The 20999-nt window shown below is 37.0% G+C and overlaps 2 protein-coding genes across 3 annotated transcripts; one reads left to right on the top strand and one right to left on the bottom strand.

The window, feature by feature from the left end:
* The first annotated feature begins 232 nt into the window (after positions 1-232).
* LOC129436651 (dnaJ homolog subfamily A member 3, mitochondrial) lies at positions 233-11118 on the top strand. Of its 2 annotated transcripts, XM_055194892.2 has the most exons (12): positions 233-499; positions 1019-1152; positions 1298-1381; positions 1463-1666; positions 2722-2874; positions 2957-3104; positions 3180-3244; positions 5461-5589; positions 5713-5828; positions 5963-6060; positions 6136-6259; positions 10462-11118. In XM_055194892.2, exons 1-11 carry the CDS (start codon positions 295-297, stop codon positions 6243-6245), a joined length of 1446 nt encoding a protein of 481 aa, XP_055050867.2. In that variant the 5' UTR covers positions 233-294; the 3' UTR covers positions 6246-6259; positions 10462-11118. The 2 variants fall into 2 exon arrangements, with proteins under 2 accessions (XP_055050867.2, XP_055050868.2); XM_055194893.2 differs by lacking the exon at positions 6136-6259 and having other exon boundaries at positions 235-499.
* Positions 11119-13848: 2730 nt separating this feature from the next.
* Positions 13849-20925, bottom strand: LOC141362764 (heme oxygenase 2-like). Its single transcript, XM_073864986.1, has 6 exons — positions 20772-20925; positions 17401-17523; positions 17171-17288; positions 16600-17091; positions 14396-14516; positions 13849-14175 (listed from the first exon to the last, which is right to left on the bottom strand). Exons 2-6 carry the CDS (start codon positions 17496-17498, stop codon positions 14048-14050), a joined length of 957 nt encoding a protein of 318 aa, XP_073721087.1. The 5' UTR covers positions 17499-17523; positions 20772-20925; the 3' UTR covers positions 13849-14047.
* Between the last annotated feature and the right edge of the window lie 74 nt (positions 20926-20999).

Here is a 20999-nt window from a genome sequence, read left to right as displayed (position 1 = left end):
TCTATTTGATTCCTTACTTTTGAATCCATGATTATTTAATTCATTTTTCCCATAGATAGAAATTCTACTAAGGATATTTAAATATAAAATGAATACATTTATTTATTTATTTATTTACATTAATTTTTTCCCCTAACAGAATCATTCAGACTGATCATTCACAGTATTACAAATTCCATCAAAGAGTGGCCAAGCTACTAGTCTAGAACATTTTCTTCGCCTCAGGCACGACTGCGCATGCGTTTCAGGGTGACGCATGCGCAGTCGACCGCTATCCGCCGCTAAGTTGTAAAGATGGCGTGTTCCGCAGCTCGCAGCTCCTCACGCTGGATCACAGTCGCCGTGTCCTCCTGCCACAGACATGCGGGTTTATCGCACATCTCCCGCTGTCATGAAGCCCACAGAAGCTTCTCGACGCTGTCAGGCCGACAGATGTTGTCTGCAGGCGGCACGATGCGCGCAGGAGAGCACAAAGCCTTGACATTGAAAGGCATGACAGGTGAGAGACATGCATTTAAACAGGCCGGAGAGGTTCAACTACATGCAAAGTACACACTGTGTCCTTCACACTTTATATGAACTAATCTCATCGATGTACATTCAGATTACTGGTCATATGGTGACGTAATCGTCAATGATGCAGCATGTAACCCAGACATGAGATCAAATATAGTGATCAGATCTGTTTGATCAATGAGGAATGATTAGGACTGTTTGGATTTGATAAGAAACAGATTTGGCTTGACTCAGTTGCTGGAAACTTCTCTGACCTTGTGTCAGTGATAAACAACTGTATGAATTTAGTTGTGTTTCTATAAAGAAAGGATGCATAAGTTTACCATATTATGACGTCAGTGTTTTAAAGGTTGTAAGTGATGCTTGTGTATATAATAAAAAGTACCAGGATGTCGTGTCTGATATCATCTCTGTACCATTAAGTGCTGTTTGAAACAAAATATACAAGATTATTTATTTACATTTGTAATTTATTAAAGTAAACGCTTGAATGTGTTGACAGGTGTGGGCCCGTCTCATATCATCTCTAAGCTGTCCTTTCACACCAGTGCTCCGGCTTACAAACAAGACTTCTACCAGATATTAGGAGTTCCCCGCACAGCAACACAGAAGGAGATTAAGAAAGCTTATTACCAAGTAAGATGCCTTAAAAGCGCTTAACCATCTTTGTTTGCTTTTCATGTGTGGGGGCAACCGGGGCTAGTTGTCACAAAGGCCTCTATGGCTAGTTTCTTAATATGTGTGATGGTTTGTATAAAACCTGCATTTGCTTTCCATTCAGATGGCAAAGAAGTATCATCCGGACACTAACAAAGAAGATCCACAAGCCAAGGAGAAGTTTGCACAGCTCGCAGAAGCCTATGAGGTTCTTACAAGCTCATCTCGTGATTTTCTGGTGGTCTTGCTCGATCTGAAAGAGGGTCTGATGTGATGATTTTGTTCTCAGGTGCTCAGCGACGAGGTGAAGAGGAAACAGTACGACACGTACGGTTCTGCCGGCTTTGACCCGGGTGCTGGTGCCGGACATCAGCAGTACTGGAGCGGAGGGGCCAGCGTTGATCCCGAGGAGCTTTTCCGCAAGATTTTCGGGGAGTTTTCCGGAGCGCGAGGTTTTGGGGATTTTAACGCCATCTTTGATCAGCCACAAGAGGTCAGAAAGAGATCGTCGTGTTTAATTACTTTCTCCTTTCTCCTTGCATTCCCCACTGAAAAATCCAGCATAAGCTGGTTTTATATGGTTTAAGGTGGCAGTAGCTGGTTTAAGATGGTCCTCCCAGCCTGGCAAAGCTTGACAAGCTTAAAAAGTGACCAAAATACAGCTAGACCACCTTGCTATACCAGCTTAAACCAAGCTGGAAAACCAGCTAAATCCAGCTTATGCAGGTTTTAGCAGGTTTTTTAGTAGGGTTTATAAGATCTGTGTTTTATTGTTCCTCAAAGGTTGAAGGTTTTCCATGGGAGGATGCATACTCTTAAATAAATGTATACCTTGAAAATAGCTTGAATAGAAGTTGATTTGGATAAAATAAAGTCCTACTGAAAAATCCAGCTAAGACCAGCTTAAGCTCCCAGCTTGGTTTTAGCTGGTATTGCTGTTGTAGAAAACTGGTCTAGTTGTGTTTTGGTCACTTTTTAAGCTGGTCTAGCTGACCCACCAGCTTTGCAAGGCTGGGAGGACCAGCTTAAACCACCAAAAACCAGCTACCAGCTTATGCTGGTCTTAGCTGGATTTTTCAGTAAGGAGTACCTTGCATGTTACGTATTAAGTACACAAGCTAGAAACAAGAAGTTTTCAAATGTGACAAGCATGTGTCATGTGACCGACGTGTTACGCAACCAATCACATCTTGTTTTTATCATCTCTCAAAAATAAAACAACATTATTAACATCATAACAACTAAAAGGAAAAAAAACCATATACATGGTTTATAGAAGTCTTATGGATGAAAATATGTCAGATAATACATATGAAGTCATGAACACAATACATTTTTCCCAATATTTGAAATATTTACCCATCCTGGATTTGGAGGTCATTCTTTCCATATTTTTGGCATTGGTCACAATATCCAACCATTGAATCATTGTCAAAGGTTCAGACCTTCATGTTAAAGCTTTTTTGCTACCTAATACTAATAATCACATCTAGTACACTAACCGTCTGATGCATACTTCACACAAAACTGTGTTGTGTTTTTAAACAGTACGTCATGGAGCTTACGTTTGCTCAGGCCGCTAAAGGTGTGAATAAGGAAATCACTGTTAACATTGAAACTACGTGTCAGCGCTGTGACGGCAGAGGTCACGAGCCCGGCTCTAAAGTCCAGCACTGTGGAAACTGCAACGGCACCGGGATGGTGAGTCACAAACACAGACAACTGTGTAATATAGACGATGGTGAGTAAAAGTTTAAAACCGGCCTGTCATCTCTCATTTCAGGAGACCGTCAACACGGGTCCGTTCGTGATGCGTTCCACCTGCCGCCGCTGTGGTGGGCGGGGCTCGGTCATCACCTCGCCCTGTACGGCGTGTCGAGGGACGGGTCAGACCAAGCAGAGGAAAACCGTAATGGTCCCTGTACCTGCAGGTGGGTGTGTTGTGTAAACTGGATCGAGCATTTTAGATTCATCTTCTGTTTTCTGACCGTGAGATGTTTCTTCAGGTATTGAAGATGGGCAGACGGTTCGAATGCCTGTGGGGAAGAAAGAGATCTTCATCACATTCAAAGTGCGTATACGACACCCTTATAAATCTTGAAATATTCACAACAAATGAAATTAGTGATATTAAAACATTATTATGTACAGCAGAAGAGATGGTTCACCAGTTAGCACTTTGGAAACCTGATATATGGACCGGGTTTAGATTAACCCAGGACAAGGTTTAAGTTATATTAGGACATTTAAGTCGTTTTTACAAACATACCTTACAGAAAAAAAAATATTGGTGTGAATCTTGAGACAAAACTATAACATTGATATATGTTAAGATATGTCAATACAAGGTGTTTTTAAATTACTGCAGCTCAAACATGCATTTTAGTCTGGGACTAGGTTAAGCCCTGTTGGGCACCCCTGTCCTAGACTAAAATTAATGTAAGAGCTGTCCAAACTGAAAACGACTTGCACTTACATATCTTAAAATAAATCAGTGCCCTTTGTTTTTCCTCAAAATATACACAAGTAATATTTTTATTAAGGCATGTTTGTTAAAACTAGTTATATTTCCTAATTAAACTGAGGCCAGTCCTGGCTGAAACTTATCCCTGTCCGGGAAACACGGTTTCCTGTCCTTTAGACGGTTTCAGCGGTAACAACATAAACAAGCGGCGTCCGTGGTCAACACGTAACTGTTGGTAAACTCCGCTAAGAATAAATACAACAAAGTACTTTAAACGTAGTTTATTTATATATCAAGCAAAAAACAACAACACGTAGGTTACCTAGGAACCAAAACATGTTATTTTCGATGAGGTATTTGTTTTAAGAGTTCAGTTTAGCAGATAGTCAGACCATTAAAAAGACTGAAACCGGAAGTATAGGTCGGACTAGACGTGTATGGCGTCACCGCACGTGCGTCTGATGAAACGGTCTATAGAGTTTACTGTAGGGCTGCAACTAACATATATTTTCATAATTGATTAATCGGACAATTATTTTTCTGATTATTCGACTAATCGGATAAGAATCTAAATATCTACTCCGTTCGATTTGTTTACTTGTTTATAACTAAATAAAACCCTAAATTAAGGTTTTTGCGTGTAGATGTGTACTTTTAAAAGTGCATGTGATGTTACAGACCAAATAATCGATAATGAAATTCGTTGAAATTTTGTTATTAAAATTATGAAACTATTTTCATAATTTATTTCCTTTTTAATCAATTAGCTGTTGCAGCTGTAGTTTATTTATTCCATTAAAAAGAACCTTTACTAGCTCATTCTCTATTGGTTTAGTCAGACTGCTGGCCATTTACCGTATTGTTCTGAATATAAGACTTTTTTCATGAAAATGTCTTTCAATAAACAATTTCAGCTTATATTTGAGCTTTAGACTATTACATGTCAATCATACCGTACACTCGCAAAAATTGGGGGGGAGCTATTTTGGACAATAATGTATTTAAAAAATTTATTTGACTCGATATTGTCACTAATATTGTTTGTTCTTGCGGAATTACAAATACCATTTTCATTTACCTAAATAAACATAATTCATTGTTAATTTCACATTTTAATGAATGGGCTGCAAAACGATTAATCACAGCTAATCGTTTACAGAAAAAACATTTTTACATTAAACGTTTACATTATATATGTGTGTACTGTGTATAATAATTATGTATATAAAAATACACGCATATACATGTATTATTTTAGAGAGAAACTATTTACATATCAAGTATTTATAATGGGGCTGTCAAAAGATTAATTGCGATTAATCGCATACAAAGTAAAAGTTGTTAGCCTAATTTATGTGTGTATTTATTTATTTATTATATATATATATATATAATCTATACACGCAGTACACACACATATATTATGCAAACACAAACTTTTATTTTGTATGTGATTAATCGTTTGACAGCCCTAATTTATAATTATTTATAATATAAATTATTTTTAAATATAAAATGTATATATACATGTAAATATTTCTTAAAAATATTTATATATGCATGTGTGTGTATTTATATATACATAATTATTATACACAGTACACACACATATCTGATGTAAACAAAAACTTTTATTTTGCAAACAATTAGCCGCAATTAATCAATTTGCAGCCCTACTTGTATTAGCGGTGATTTCTGTCTTTAAGGTTTTTATTGTCTGATTGTACTCCATCTTGGTTTGCTCTGGTTGGATTAAACAGTCTGGATTAAGCGGAAACCTCCTGTGGTTGATGTATAATTTCAGTTGTTTGTTTGGCTCTCAGGTCCAGAAGAGTCCGATCTTCAGGAGAGATGGTGCTGATATTCACTCAGACGTCCTGATCTCTGTCGCTCAGGCCATACTGGGCGGCTCGGTCCGAGCACAGGGATTATACGAGACCATCAATTTCTCTGTGAGACTTTATCTTGAATTATTATAAAATCTGACCATGAAAATGTTACGTTTACATGCACATCACAAACTAACACTGATAGGTAGCATTCTATAGAAATCTCACAAGTGAAATTTCTCGTAGATCCCATCTGGAACCCAGTCCGACCACAGGATCCGTCTCTCTGGTAAAGGCATCCCGCGGGTCAGTGGCTACGGATACGGCGATCACTACATCCACGTCAAGGTCAAAATTCCCAAGTAAGACACTTTCACACATGAGAAATCCCAATACACACGTTTCTCTTGTAGTATCTTGCTACTGTAGCACACTTGTGTTTTGGTTGTATTGTATGTTATGTACCCGATTAAATCTGCTTCGTTCTCGTGTCCAGGATGTTGACGGACAGACAGCGAGCTCTCTTGACGAGTTACGCAGAGGATGAGACGGGCGTGGAGGGAACGGTCAATGGAGTAACAAACACCACTGCAGGTCAGTGTAAACGCTTGAATCTCATGTGAGAGACAGTCAGTGGGCCTGATGCACACAATGCCTGTGTTTGTCCAGGAGGGGGCGCTAAACAACCTGAGACAGGGCAGAACAGGACAGACGAGGGGCAGGAACAGAAAGACGAGGGCTTTTTCTCCAGATTAAAGAAAATGTTTAGCAGCTCCTGACAGCCACACACCAGGTAGTAGGGGTCGCTTAGATTCCTATAGTTAAATATATAGGTTTAGTACCTGGTCTGTGGCTGTCTATGAGTACTGTATTTAGTTTAGGAATGCACAAATACAGAATTTCTGTGCTGATGCTCATATTTCAGATTTGGATGGATATCAATAGTTTTGCTTTTTACTCCTTGTTTCAAAGTTATGAAATCCCAGAAGTGCAGAGCGTACAAACTTCTACTTTGTTGTCATTGTCACCCAATTGAAAATAATCACATGGTACGAGTCCTGATGGATATAATCCACCCTGATCATTTATACAATCAGCTGATGTCCGATGGTGGGAAAATTGCTTTTATTCACCAATACAGATTATAGGCCTATATGGGTGATTCTCACGAAAACTTGGTTTTAAAAATGTCAAGCATGAAAATGTAAAAATTGCTTAAATTTACTTTTTTCCCACCAGACATTGAAAAACAAAGTCTGGAGTAAATGGGAACATTAATTTAAAAACTTTTACTTATCATTTAACACTTTTTGTAACATAATTTAAAAAAATAGTCCTAAAAAATCTCATTACCGCAACAGTCAGAAAACATCAACACTGACATATTTTCAAAATGACATGACAAACCTGAAAGAACATAATTTGGAGATTCTGCACATGCATTTAAAATCAAAGTATTATGCTTCTATTAATTAAATTAACATTTAATAAGCATCTGTTGCGGTAATGATAATCAAAATGTTGCTTCAGCATTCTGACAAGACAATATTTCAAATTAACTTTAAAAAAAATGATCTTACCTGGTAGCCATCTTGAAGTAACTGGTCCATGTGCTTGGTCACTCAAAATCAAACTTTATTTAAATTCTGTATGTGTGCTTAAACTGTTTTCAAAAAGTGTTGCGGAGGATGAGAACATCAGGCATGGACACATAATTTTCCTAATTTTTCTTCATTATTATTATACATGAATATTCAGTAAATATTTTTTCTGTCATCTAAAGTAGTCTAGCAAAACATCCATTTATTTATTTTTCTTAATATTTTTGTGTTAATTTGATTAAATTACAACATAACGCATGTTCAAACACAGCCGGAAACATTGCGGTAATGAGAATTTCAGCAGAAAATGAGATAAAATTTCCAATTATAAATTCTTATGTTGAAATCACACATTGTGCAAGGTAGAACACAGTATTGTGTTAATTCTGATGCTTTTTAATGTTACTATATTACACATTTTAAAGCTAAAATCATTAGTGCCGGGGTGTTTCAATGGTTTCGTGAGAATCACCCATATAGCGATGCATCCCTAATTTAGATGCTTAAAAATAAATGAATGAATGTCTTTGTATTAACTCTTTCCCTGCCAATGACGGGTTTTTACAGCAATCCATATTTCTGCAATTATCCACAAGGTTGCGCTCTCTTACCCAGCTAATAAAACACTGAAGCATCCGCAGTTTTAAAAACAGAGGGCTGGGCAAAAAAAATATTTTTCGATTAATCTTTTTTTTTTTTTTAAATGTGGTCGATTTAAAAATCGATTCTCAAAGGCCACGAATCAATTTTTATGAAATAACCTGATCCTGTTTGATCAAGGAATGCGACTGTTTTGACTTTTTTCAGCATACATTTTTCATCTTGCATCAAAATTGTATTGTATTTAACACAATTGTATGCATTTGAAAATTAGAGCTGGATTCTGTTTTAATGTACCCAAGTGTACCTAAAATAAAAAAGTGTAATATACAGGTTGGTGGCTCTTAATTTCTTTTTATTAATAACCACTTGTAAACTTATGTTCACTGTTTTTTTAATAAATAAAGTATTTGTATTAAATCTATATTCATTGAATTGAATCGAGAAACGAGCGTAAAAATGGCTCCAAGAATCCGAATAGAACCAAGAATCAAAATCGAATCGATCTGATAGCTTATGAATCGAAATCGAATCGATCCGGAACATCTGAATCGATACCCAGCCCTAAACTGAATCTGATCAATAGTCCTTCACAAAAATACAATTATCTCAGCTTTTGGCTCAAAATCTGGTATTTTTAAAGAAACCTACCCATATTTGTTTGTTTAAAATGGTCTGTTCTTTCATTTAATATATTTATATATTTAAAAAATAAACTTTTCTGGAAGTCATTAAACTTTTGTGAAAATCATAAAAATGCTGCTGCTGGCTGGAATTTTTTTTTTTTAACACTGGTGGGGAAAGATTTAAATAAAATATTAACGCATGTAATGTTCATTTAAAAGAAAGGACAAGCACACTTAAAATAAGAAGTTTGCAAATGCAGTGTATATGAGGTATTTCGACACTTTCTGGTTATTACTGAAACACAGCCATAGTTAATGCGATACTCAAGCAAAATATCAAAATTACACCCATGATTTACCCATCCTCAAGAAATCTGAGATGCAAATGTCCATTATTTTTCAGACAAACACATTTGGAGTTTTATTATTACATTTTCTTGCTTTTCTGAGTTTATAATTGCAGAAAACAGGGATCAGGATCAACTTCTGACTTTGAAGCCCAAAAAAAGTGTATTCATCATTCACAAAAGTAATCCACACGGCTCCAATGGGTTAATAAAGGCCTTCTGAGGGTAATGGATGTGATTTTGTACGAAAAATATCCATATTTTAAAACTTCATAAACTATTATAACTAGTTTCCCGTAACGACTGCATCTTGGATACAAATCTTCGAGTCAATGCACAACGTACCCATGGCAACGAGCGCTCGCTACGCTAAAACACTCTTGCGAGTCCAAGATGGCGCAGTTACTGGAAGGTACTGGGTGATTCTCACAAAAAATGTAAAAATTGCTTAAATTAAATTTTTTCCCTCCAGACATTGAAAAACAAAGTCTGGAGTAAATGGGAACATTAATTTAAAAACTTTTACTTATCATTTAACACTTTTTGTAACATAATTTAAAAAATTAGTCCTAAAAAATCTCATTACCGCAACAGTCAGAAAACATCAACACTGACATATTTTCAAAATGACATGACAAACCTGAAAGAACATAATTTGGAGATTCTGCACATGCATTTAAAATCAAAGTATTATGCTTCTATTAATTAAATTAACATTTAATAAGCATCTGTTGCGGTAATGATAATCAAAATGTCGTGTAAGCATTCTGACAAGACAATATTTCAAATTAACTGTAAAAAAATGATCTTACCTGGTAGTCATCTTGAAGTAACTGGTCCATGTGCTTGGTCACTCAAAATCAAACTTTATTAAAATTCTGTATGTGTGCTTAAACTGTTCTCAAAAAGTGTTGCGGAGGATGAGAACATCAGGCATGGACACATCATTTTCCTAATTTTTCTTCATTATTATTATACATGAATATTCAGTAAATATTTTTTCTGTCATCTAAAGTAGTCTAGCAAAACATCCATTTATTTTTTTTCTTAATATTTTTGTGTTAATTTGATTAAATTACAACATAACGCATGTTCAAACACAGCCGGACACATTGCGGTAATGAGAATTTCAGCCGAAAATGAGATAAAATTTACAATTATAAATTCTTATGTTGAAATCACACATTGTGCAAGGTAGAACACAGTATTGTGCTAATTCTGATGCTTTTTAATATTACTATATTACACATTTTAAAGCTAAAATCATTAGTGCCGTGGTGTTTCAATGGTTTCGTGAGAATCACCCTACTAGTTGTAGTAGTAGAACACTACCACTTCGATTATCCGCAGAAGACCTTTATTAAACCATTGGAGCCATGTCCCTACTAAAAAAAAATCATAAGCCGGTGAGCTGGTCTCCCAGCTTGGTTTTGCTGGTGTAGCAAGCTGGTCTAGCTGTGTTTTGGTCACTTTTTAAGCTGGTCATGCTGTTAGACCAGCTGACTTATGCTGTTCTTAGCTGTATGTTTTAGTAGTGTGTATTACTTGTGTGAAGGATAGATGCACTTTTTGGCCTTTAAATTCAGAAGTTGTTCCCTGAAACCTGTTTTTTTATCATTTATAAAGCCTAGAAGAGCAATGACATTTACTAAAATAACTCTAAATGTTTCGTCTGAAAGATGATGGACATGTGTGTTTTTTATATTTGGCTGGAGTATTGCTTGAATGCTATAAACTACACCTATCTAACCTGCTCAGCTTGTCACCTATTAAATATCATTGTAAAAAAAATGTATTAATTCTGGCATTTTATTATTACAGGTAAAAGATCAGCTGAAAATTAAGAGACTATGTTATGCCAGTGCAGATGGAAATTAACCACACAACCTGAGGAACATGCAAAGAGGAACACGGGAGCAAAGAGATATGTGTAGCTTCAACCTGAAGAAAACCCTTCAAAATAAACACGGATGAAACTATGAAGCAGTCTAGATGGCATCCTCAACATCACGAACATGAAGAAATATACATATCAGTCATAACACCAATATGTACAACATGTATAAATCCTGTAATTCTTGGATAACTTTCTCAGAAGTCATCTTTGGTTTTCTGGCATTCTGAAATGAAGAGCAGATACTGATTCACGTACAGTAATAAATGCTTGTTTCAGTCACTTTATAAATGTTCTGTAAATGGCAATTGAAGTTGATGTTAACTTCTCATTTTATTAAAACATTTGTTTCCGTTCGGGCTCGTGTGTGCCTGAATATAACTGCTGTTACAGGCCAGCTAATACACATGTACAGTACAGTAAAACACATAATGTACTATACATGCATTGGGTAAAACGCTTTAATGAGATCCATCTGCTTCATTAGGACTGTACATAGACCACTGTTGATATTAAAATTCTTCGAATGAGTAGAGGTAAAATATGCAATAATGAATAAAATATTGTATGTGTGACCTGGAAAATGTTTATTTTTTTGTATGAATTAAGGTAATGAAACAATGCATTCTGAACCACAGGCCTGATTAAATATTTTACACTAAAAGGGGACATATCATGAAAATCTGACTTTTTTCATGTTTAAGTGCTATAATTGGGTCCCTGGTGCTTCTATAAACCTAAAAATTTGTGAAAAAGATCAACCCAGTAACTTAGTTTTGGTAAACCATTCTTTGCAAGCATGAGAAAAAATAGCTAATTGAAATTTGCCCCCCTTTGTGATGCCAAAAGGGGATAATGCCAACGCTTATACTGCATCCCATAATGCAGTGCAATACAATGACATTTATTATCTACGATTAACATAAACTAAAAATGAAGACACTTTACACAAAACTGAATTAAAGTTTTTTTATTATTATTTAGAGATGATAACTGGATGCCACACGCCATGTGATGAGGTCAACAATGTAGCACACAACCGACTTTCATATACTATTTTTGACAATAGTATGCACTGCAGTAGTGTGTCCTGTGCAGCATTCATTTAGTAAGCTAGTCTCCTATTTCAAACACAGTCCAGATAAACCAACAACAATTCTGTCCATTGATTTAAAAACCAATTTTTCGTAACTAAAGACAACATAAGTTATCGCAAAACCAATTTATGCAAAATACTTTAAATACATTGTGACCTGTATTACAGTTTGCAAGTTTCCTGTGTTTTCCTTTTGGTTAAAAAAGATCAAGCCCTGTTTAAAGCCATACATGTACAGACCGAGGATTTGGTGATTTTACATAAAACACCTTTTATCAGTATAATTAGGTGACAATCTTATTTCTATAAAGCTACATAGATCAAAAGACATATGGTCCACACTTATAGTCAAACATACACAATCCTCAGTGTGTTACTGTATATATATCACAGTGCTGTGGTGAACATTGCACATGCGATGGGTTAAGTGTTAATGAATTATTGCATCCAATAATGTTAATAATATCAACTCAGATCAATGGTTTAATACCAATAAATCACCTTTGGAGAAAGGTACTACTTTAAATAATAGCTTCCCAGCAAGCAATAGCCATAATTTTCGTCAATTTTAACTGACTGCCCCAATTTTATCCTAGACGGCTATTAAACGTCTTTCAAACGCAACATTGCTTGCCGGGTTGTACAAATACAGTATTGCTCCTTTTGAAATACTTTTAAAATTATGTTTCTTTAGTTGTGTGATCCCTGGTAAAACATAGTACTGATATACGGCTATATAAGCCATCAGACTATTGCATACTGTGCCCAGATACCAAACTCTATCAACAACCCTGTCAACAAATACAAATGCAATGCATTTTTTGTTTTCAATGTTTGTTTGTTTTTTAATAAAATTGCCATTGCATAATCCATTAGTAATTCTGTGCATTACACATCCCACATGGGACAGCCACTGGTACAAACTGTCTCAGATATTTGCTATCAGTGATATTAAATCTGCAACATAACTCTGAATTCGAGTCTTTATACTGCGAAATGTCTTGTAATGTTTTCATTAACCGTTTGATAGCCCATTAAATTTGGCCTTCAGTAACGCAGATGTACTGCCGCAGTAACGCATACTATGTTTCATTACAAATCATGCTTGGCCTATGGAAAATGTCTTTCCTCAATGCAAATCTAAATATTTTATGCAGTGTTTGGTCAAGTCTGGTCCCGTTGTATAGCTATACTTAATATTATGTGTTTTTGTGTATACAAAGGAGAAATGCAATACCTAGTCAATCAGATGCGTTACAATACAGTTAACTACAGTATTAAAAAACACACCTTGGTGACGCAATAAATAGCGCAATAAATTACAGTACGTTCTGAATGACGATGTAATCGATCTTGTTTTTCCATTCGGTACCATGTTTGGACTTAGTACTCGCGTCTACTATAATAAAACCTCTCTCTATAAAAATAACGCTATGCTTTTTCCTGCAGCTCTGCACCCTTAAAGGAACACGCCCACATTTTGGGAATTTAGCTTATTCACCGTATCCCCCAGAGTTAGATAAGTCCATACATACCTCTCTCATCTCCGTGCGTGCTGTAACTCTGTCTGACGCAGCCCCCGCTAGCTTAGCTTAGCACAAAGACTGGAAATGCATGGCTCCAGCTAGTATACTGCTCCCAATAAGTGACAAAATAACGCGATCATTTTCCTATTTATGTGTTGTGATTTGTATAGTCAAACCGTGTACAAATAACAAGGTGATATGAGACACAGCGATCTTTTAACAGTATACATACTGAGAACTATATTCTCTGAAAACGAAGCACTGCCGCATGGGCGGAGTGATTTGCACAACTCTGACCGAATTCTCTGCTCCTCACCAGGGGCTTCTCGTGTGCTGCGAGTAGATCACTCCGCCCATGCGGCAGTGCTTCGTCTTCAGAGAATATAGTTCTCAGTATGTATACTGTTAAAAGATCGCTGTGTCTCATATCACCTTGTTATTTGTACACGGTTTGACTATACAAATCACAACACATAAATAGGAAAATGATCGCGTTATTTTGTCACTTATTGGGAGCAGTATACTAGCTGGAGCCATGCATTTCCAGTCTTTGTGCTAAGCTAAGCTAGCGGGGGCTGCGTCAGACAGAGTTACAGCACGCACGGAGATGAGAGAGGTATGTATGGACTTATCTAACTCTGGGGGATACGGTGAATAAGCTAAATTCCCAAAATGTGGGCGTGTTCCTTTAACTTCATATTCAATGAACACTGAGTTTAAAAAGTAAAGAATGTCAAAACAGACCACTAAAAGAGTAAATGTTAAGAGTTACCCTAGCGGGCAGCAAATGAGGTTCACTGAATCGTTTCAAGGTGCCTCACAGTTTTAAAGCTGGACTAAATGTTGTGCAAGGTTTTCTTTACTATCCAACAACGTCCTCTTCTCATCAGTTCACATGAGGTACCAAGCAGCAAATCCGGCTAAAGCGGCGATCCAGGCAGCCAACAGGACTTGACCGGACGGACTTTTGAGCACGCTAACGGCCATTTGAAAAATACAAGCCGATCCTCCAGAAGCAGCTGAAAGAGAGAATTGTACTATGAAAACGGACAATAGTAAAATGTGCAATACTACGTTTTTGATTCTCTTGTTAATGTGACATCACACTGATAAAGCCCCGCCCACTGCCACTGATTGACAGTCTTGCCCTTTGCGAGTTGTACGCTGTCCGCCCTACCTAAATAGTGGTATACTTTTGTCTCAGACTGTGTTCGCAGGAATCTTGGTGGTCATGCTTACCCGCTTTGGCAGCGTAGTACGGACACTGGCTGATGTCTCCCTGCATTTCACCATGAACGGGAGCTGAATCCAAAACGTCATCCTGAAGGGTTTTTCCAACCTCGGCTAGTTCCCCAAAAACCTGCGAGAAGCACAAAAGCATCTTTACAGTAACAGTACACAGGTAATACAGTACATTGGGTAGAAAGTGTGATGATGTCATACGGTGTGTTACATGAACTAGATAGACGCTTTAGTACACAATAAACACTTGTTAGTGGATGTTAGTTAGATGATGTGAATGAATAGGCTTGACCTCATTTAATGTGAAAGCTTTTCTATAATCTGGTGTGAGGACAAAGCTCTCCATCTGCTCATGGGCCGAACTCAAATCCATCTCTCATCTTTCATTACATAGTCAAGAGAGACAGATTCACATTAACAGTCATATCTTATTCAGAAGCTACAATCTCTTGCAGGCAACAATGTGTTTGTATTAAATTAATTAAATTACATAAAATTAATGCTAACGAGGGGTCATATTATCACCAAATGTTGATTTGCACTGAAAGAGTTTATGTACTATAAGGGAAAACCACCCGTTGGCCCAACGATGGAAAACAATCGGCATGGCGAAGGGTCCTTGCCATAAACTGTCAAAACAGATGGACGACGTGATGTCACCTCCCTCCATTGTAATAAATTGAAGCCAAAAATGTCCGACCATGGTTGCCGCCATGTTACGTAAAAACGTCAGTTTGGAGCCAAGGTATGCGCAGAAGAAATCGTCTGTGGAGCCAGAGGCGGAGCCGCGGTATCAAACTTCCGCCCAAACGCTCGCGCGCACAATTCAACCACTCCAATCATAACGACACGCCCCGTTTCTATAGCATCAAATTATTAGCTAAAATAAAACATATCACAAAAAAGAACAATTGTACATATATCAGCGTGATATCAACTAGTGTACCTGAAAGGACCAAAACCATCTCCCATTTGTTTGAATAGAGAGGGCGGGGTTTATGACTTGTACTGCAGCCAGCCAAAAGGGGGCGATCAAAGAGCCAGAGGCTTCACTTTTTAAGACTTGTGGGACACACGCTGTCCTTGCGTGTTCTGTATTTTCCAGCGCTTACTGATGATGTATTAACAGACATTCAGGTGTTAATGCTGTGTTTTTCGAGGGGCACCGTTTGGTCAGGGTCTTACAGTACTATGAAAATATAGATATAAATACATAGATTCCTCATTCGACGGGTCCAGTTGGGAATGTCACTCTGGGATTTCCAGGATACCACAACAGCCTATGTTTGTAAACCTTGCCGTGATTTAAATGACTGAATAAATAGGATAACCCTTCACTGTAAGAGGGTTGCAGGGTTGCCAGATCTGCGTAACATAACCAACCCAATGACCGTAGCCTCAAAAAAACATTACTTTATAAATAAAAATAATCCTACCTTAATGTTAACAGTCGTTAAACAAAATCTTTCCATGTTCTTACCTCAACTTAGCTGAATTAATAAACACCTATCTTTTTTCAATGTGCGCACTTAATCTTTGTATAGTGCGTTGTGAATGTGTTAGCATTTAGCCTAGCCCCATTCATTCCTTAGGATCCAAACAGGGATGAATTTAGAAGCCACCAAACACTTCCATGTTTTCACTATTTAAAGACTTTGACCTCGGCACGCAGTAACATCATCACTACTGACTACTCCCCCTCAAATTTGCATCAATATTACTGCGCCCGAGGTCAAAATGCTGCAAACTAAGTGCTCTTCCGTCATACAATATAGTACTAATTTTTTATCCGCATAAAAAAATCACGTTTTATTTTGTGCCATCATACTTACTCGTGTAACTACTCATGTAACAGTCTTTAAATAGGGAAAACATGGAAGTGTTTGGTGGCTTCCAAATTTATCCCTGTTTGGATCCTAAGGAATGAATGGGGCTAGGCTAAATGCTAACACATTCACGACGCACTGTACAATGATTAAGTGCATGCATTGAAAAAAGATTTGTATGTATTAATTCATCTAAGTTGAGGTACAAAATATCGAAAAACGGTGGTGTTTTCCTTTAAATTGACCCGTTTCTGCAGGAACACGTCAAACATTGCAACACGGGTTTGGACCATTCCAATATAGAAGAGACTTATTTATAGCAGCCCATAGAGAGAGCCGCTAATGAGGTCTATGACATAATAAGCTACACCTTACCTCCATGTTAAAGTTAAAGGCACGGATGGCTTCCTCCACGACCTTCTCTTTGGTAGTCACGTCCAGCTCCAGCTCATTCATACGGCTACGGTACAGCTGCTTAAAAGCTTTGGCGTTGTGGATGCCATCAAACTGATAGAAGTTCAGCCCTTCTCCAGTGGGCGGCAGTTTCATAGCCCGCTGGGCGACCTTTCTCAACACCTGACCGCCCGAGAGGTCACCCATATAGCGGGTGTAAGCGTGAGCCACCAGGAGCACAGGATCCTCCCGGCCGATCTCGTGGATGCGACTCACGTAACGTTCAGTGGCCGGAGAGCAGCTGATCTGAGTTTCCCAGTCTTCACCGTAGAAGTATTCCAGATCCCGAGCCAGAGCATCCCGACGATTGAGCTCGTTGGGAAAGTAAAGGGGAGCGAACTGTGGGTGATCTTTATTCCTCTCGATCTCCTCTTCCATAGCAGCGTAAGTGAAGTATAAAGCCACGTGACCAAGCTGACAACACAAACACAGATCAAGACCTCAGTGTGAAGACATACATCACATACGTAATCTTGTTGGTTAATGGTGCTACCTTAAAAAGCTCTTTACGAATTCGTCCCCTCAGGAAATCCTTCACAAACTGGGTGTTTTCGGCCTTCTCGTGAACTTCTTTGGTTCCCGCAGCCAACATCTCAGAGAGATCTGTAGGTCTGTGAGATTTACAAAATGTCTTTATGTTCATATTCATGACTGAAGTGCAAGTAATGTTTATATTCTCTATATAAGCAAAGTTAAACACATTTTAAATCCTATAATATGCACCTGAGGACTGTAACTCCTCCCTCTTCATACATGGCTCCTCCTCCTCCGTTAGCTGTGCTCTTCCCATTGGCTGCATCTTCTGCCTTTATTGCAGACATTCCACTGACTTCTGTTTAATCTCTCCTGACGGTTTGATGCAACATTACAAAGTTAGTTACATTTTTATTAGTTTAATCTGAATGTCATGTCATCATCATTACACAACACTATATCAGAAAACTGAGGAAGTCATGCAAAACAGACTGATATGCGTTAAACAGAGGGGACATACAGTAGACAATATATACATAGACGCCCTCAGAGTCTGACGTTGCCTATTGGAGCTGATGTATCAGCGCGGCCGCCATCTTGGATGGGTCCCCGAAGTGCCCACATTCATTTATTTCGACTGAGGAAGGTTTATCTCCACCTACAATAATAACTCCCAGAGTTTTTTGCCGAATTTTCACACGGTTTGGTTACATGCAAGTAATGACATAATATTATAAATGGTAAAATAACCAAAATTATTGTTCAGTCTTCCCGTGCGATCTGGAATCAATTCAATGCTGGTTATTGCAACCGTAAGTTGCACAAAATACAGGCATAGTTGCTCGCTCTCCTTTGACTTCAATGACTCTGGTGCTACCGTAAAATGAGGAGACCCAACCATTATGGGGGCAATGCTGGATTATGCTCCAGCATGTAATAAGGGCGTCTGCGTATACAATGTCTATGAGTGGCGGGGCCAGAAATTTAAACTAAGTGGATCTTTGTAAAATGGGTTGGACATCAAAACCTACTCTTAAATTACATCATTTTTAGGGCTGGGTATCGATTCAGATGTTCCAGATCGATTTGATTTCGATTCTTTGTTAAATTTTCAATTCCGGTTCTCGGGTCGGTTTTTATAGTCGATTCTCGATTCAACTCAATGAATATAGATTTAATACAAACACTATATTAATAAAAAAGAACAGTGAACAGCAGTTTACAAGTGGGTACTTACTAATGAAGCACCTGAAACTGCCATTTTAAGCACTGAATGAATGGATGACAGGCTTGCCTTTCGCTCCTTGGTAACATCCCGCAAGGCAAAAAAGAGGGTGACATCTAGTGAAGAAGACTAGTAATTAGATTAGCGTTAATCTTACGTTCTATGTTGGCGGAAATAAATATGAAAGAAAAAAAACTATTCTGCTCTTTGAGAATTGATTTTGAATCGACTACATTAAAAAAATTAATCGAAAAATCTTTTTTTTTTTGCCCAGCCCTAATAATTTTATAATGTAATGGTTAAACGGATTGCATTACGTTTTTTTTTTTTTTGAGTCATGGATCTAAAAAAATTCAGATCAGCAAAAAATGGAAATAAGAAAAATAAAATAAAAACAAATCAAGAAATAATAAGTTAAAAATATTTAAGTTTTTAATAAAAATATATGAAGTATTTAGGAACAGAAATAGAATCAAAGAATAATAACAAGGTCATCTTTAGCAAACCAAAACTTTTTTTTATCGACAAGGTATTTGTTTCCGAGATCCAATAAATAATAAATACAGACCGGAAGTTCACTTCGGTTCAGCGAATAACCATGACAACACGCATGTGTCCAATGAAACCGTCTATAGTATTAAGCATACACTGTAAAAAATGTCTGTAGAAATTACAGTATTAATGGCTATTACTGGCAACTAGCTGCCAGTAACTTACTGTAGATTTTACATTTATGTTATTTACTGGCAATATTTTGTTCAAAGTTAAATGAACATGAAACATTTTTTGACTTTACCTTCTACAGTAAGTTACTGGCAACCAGCTGCAAAATTACAGCAAATTTTTTAGAGTGTATATACTCACTGTATATTGTTGCATATACTCACTCTATAGCATTATATACTTCCTCTATAGCATTATGCATATATGCTCACTCTATAACATTACATATATAATTAAAAAATTTCTCAAATAAATTTATGTATACGTGTGTTGTTATATATACACATTATATTAGTACACAAACATATATTATGCAAAAAAATCACTTTTATTTTGTATGTAATTAATTGCGATTTATCTTTGCCCAGCACTAGTATTAAGGAACAGAAATAGAATCAAATGAATAATAACACGGTCTTCTTTATTCTATAAATTAAATATAATTGTAATTAATCTTTTTAAAGCTACAGAAGTGATTTTCCTTTTGTCATCTGTTGTTTGGTTAACATAATGACACAAACATAAGCGGATTTCACTCTTTGTGCTCAAATTTGCGCTCAAATCGTTTAAAAAGGCTTGACATTTGCACGGTTTAGAAACACGTGCAAATGATATATAAATAGTTATTTATTTCTGAATGAAGGGTATTTGAGCGATAAGTATTAAAGAGATTATTGTAATTTATGCGCGATTTCTTCTGCTTTTAATTTGTGACTGGGTGGGCCAGCCGTCAATCTGAGTGGGCCAGTGACACCCTGGCCCTTATGTAGCCTAGCCACTGATGTTAAGTAGTAATAAAGTTAATAATACAAATAACTTCAAAAACATTTGTTTCCTATTCGTTTTAATGTTTTTATCAGTAGTATTCTATGTAAAATAATACTATTGATTAAAACATTAAAACGAATAAAAAATAAATGTTTTTGAAGGTAAACATACAAATGTGCTAATAAATGATTTACATATTAAATTAAAATGACAGTGGGTAGCCCAAGGGCGCTTGGCTGGCAAAAAGCTTGAAAACACCTACTGTAGTACATGGTAATTACTAGATTCCCACAGTATTAAGCATAGTAAATTGATAAACTGCAGTAAACAGTGTAGTATATTTTAATATTTACTATTGTAATGTTAAAAACAATATAGTGTCCAGGAATTTTACTGTAGTAAATGCTCAAATATACTACGGTTTTTTTTTCATGTGGGTGTCACCCATCACTTGGAATAGATGAGAAACATGACCTGAAAAGTTGTGTCAGTGATTTATCACCTGAATGTAACTGCAGGCTTTTATCTAATGCTATTACTACAAGCCAAAAATCTCTCATTGACAGCAGACTGTTAGAAATAACAATGGTGAGGCATGTAGTGGGAGTACAGACATTCAATGTGAGCCTTTAGTCTTTCAGCACAGTAAAACTGTGTTTGTGTCAGTAAATAACAAAACACAAAAGAGCAGCGATGACCATTATTCAACAGCATTCTGGTGTTTGCCAGAGACACAAAACAACAATGATCACAGTCACACCGTCTTATGTCAACAAATCAAATCATTTCATCAGTACAATATCACGTCTAACGTTAGATGAATAACGTTCAATGTAAAGAATCAATGCGACACTACGTGACGTCGTTAAGCAAAAGTATTTTTCATAAAGTCTCATTTACTTACAGTCAGTTCGCCAGAAATCTTCCTATGAATGATAGCGATAATATTAATCAATAAGATCAATCTGGAAGAATGTTAATATAGTTGTTAATCTAATGCCAGTTTGATGGATGCGCTTGCGCTTTGTCCCCTTCTTTACTAACACAAAACAGGAAGTAGCGGAATGAACCACGTGCCGTCAGAGCGGCTTCTTAAAGGCGCCGCGACCCTGAAATTCAAAGCGTACAGTAT

Source organism: Misgurnus anguillicaudatus, unplaced genomic scaffold (assembly GCF_027580225.2).
Source record: "Misgurnus anguillicaudatus unplaced genomic scaffold, ASM2758022v2 HiC_scaffold_29, whole genome shotgun sequence".
Classification (NCBI taxonomy): Eukaryota; Metazoa; Chordata; class Actinopteri; order Cypriniformes; family Cobitidae; genus Misgurnus; species Misgurnus anguillicaudatus.
The sequence above is the reverse complement of the archived record's forward strand: the minus strand, read 5'-3'. Positions and strand labels throughout refer to the sequence as shown.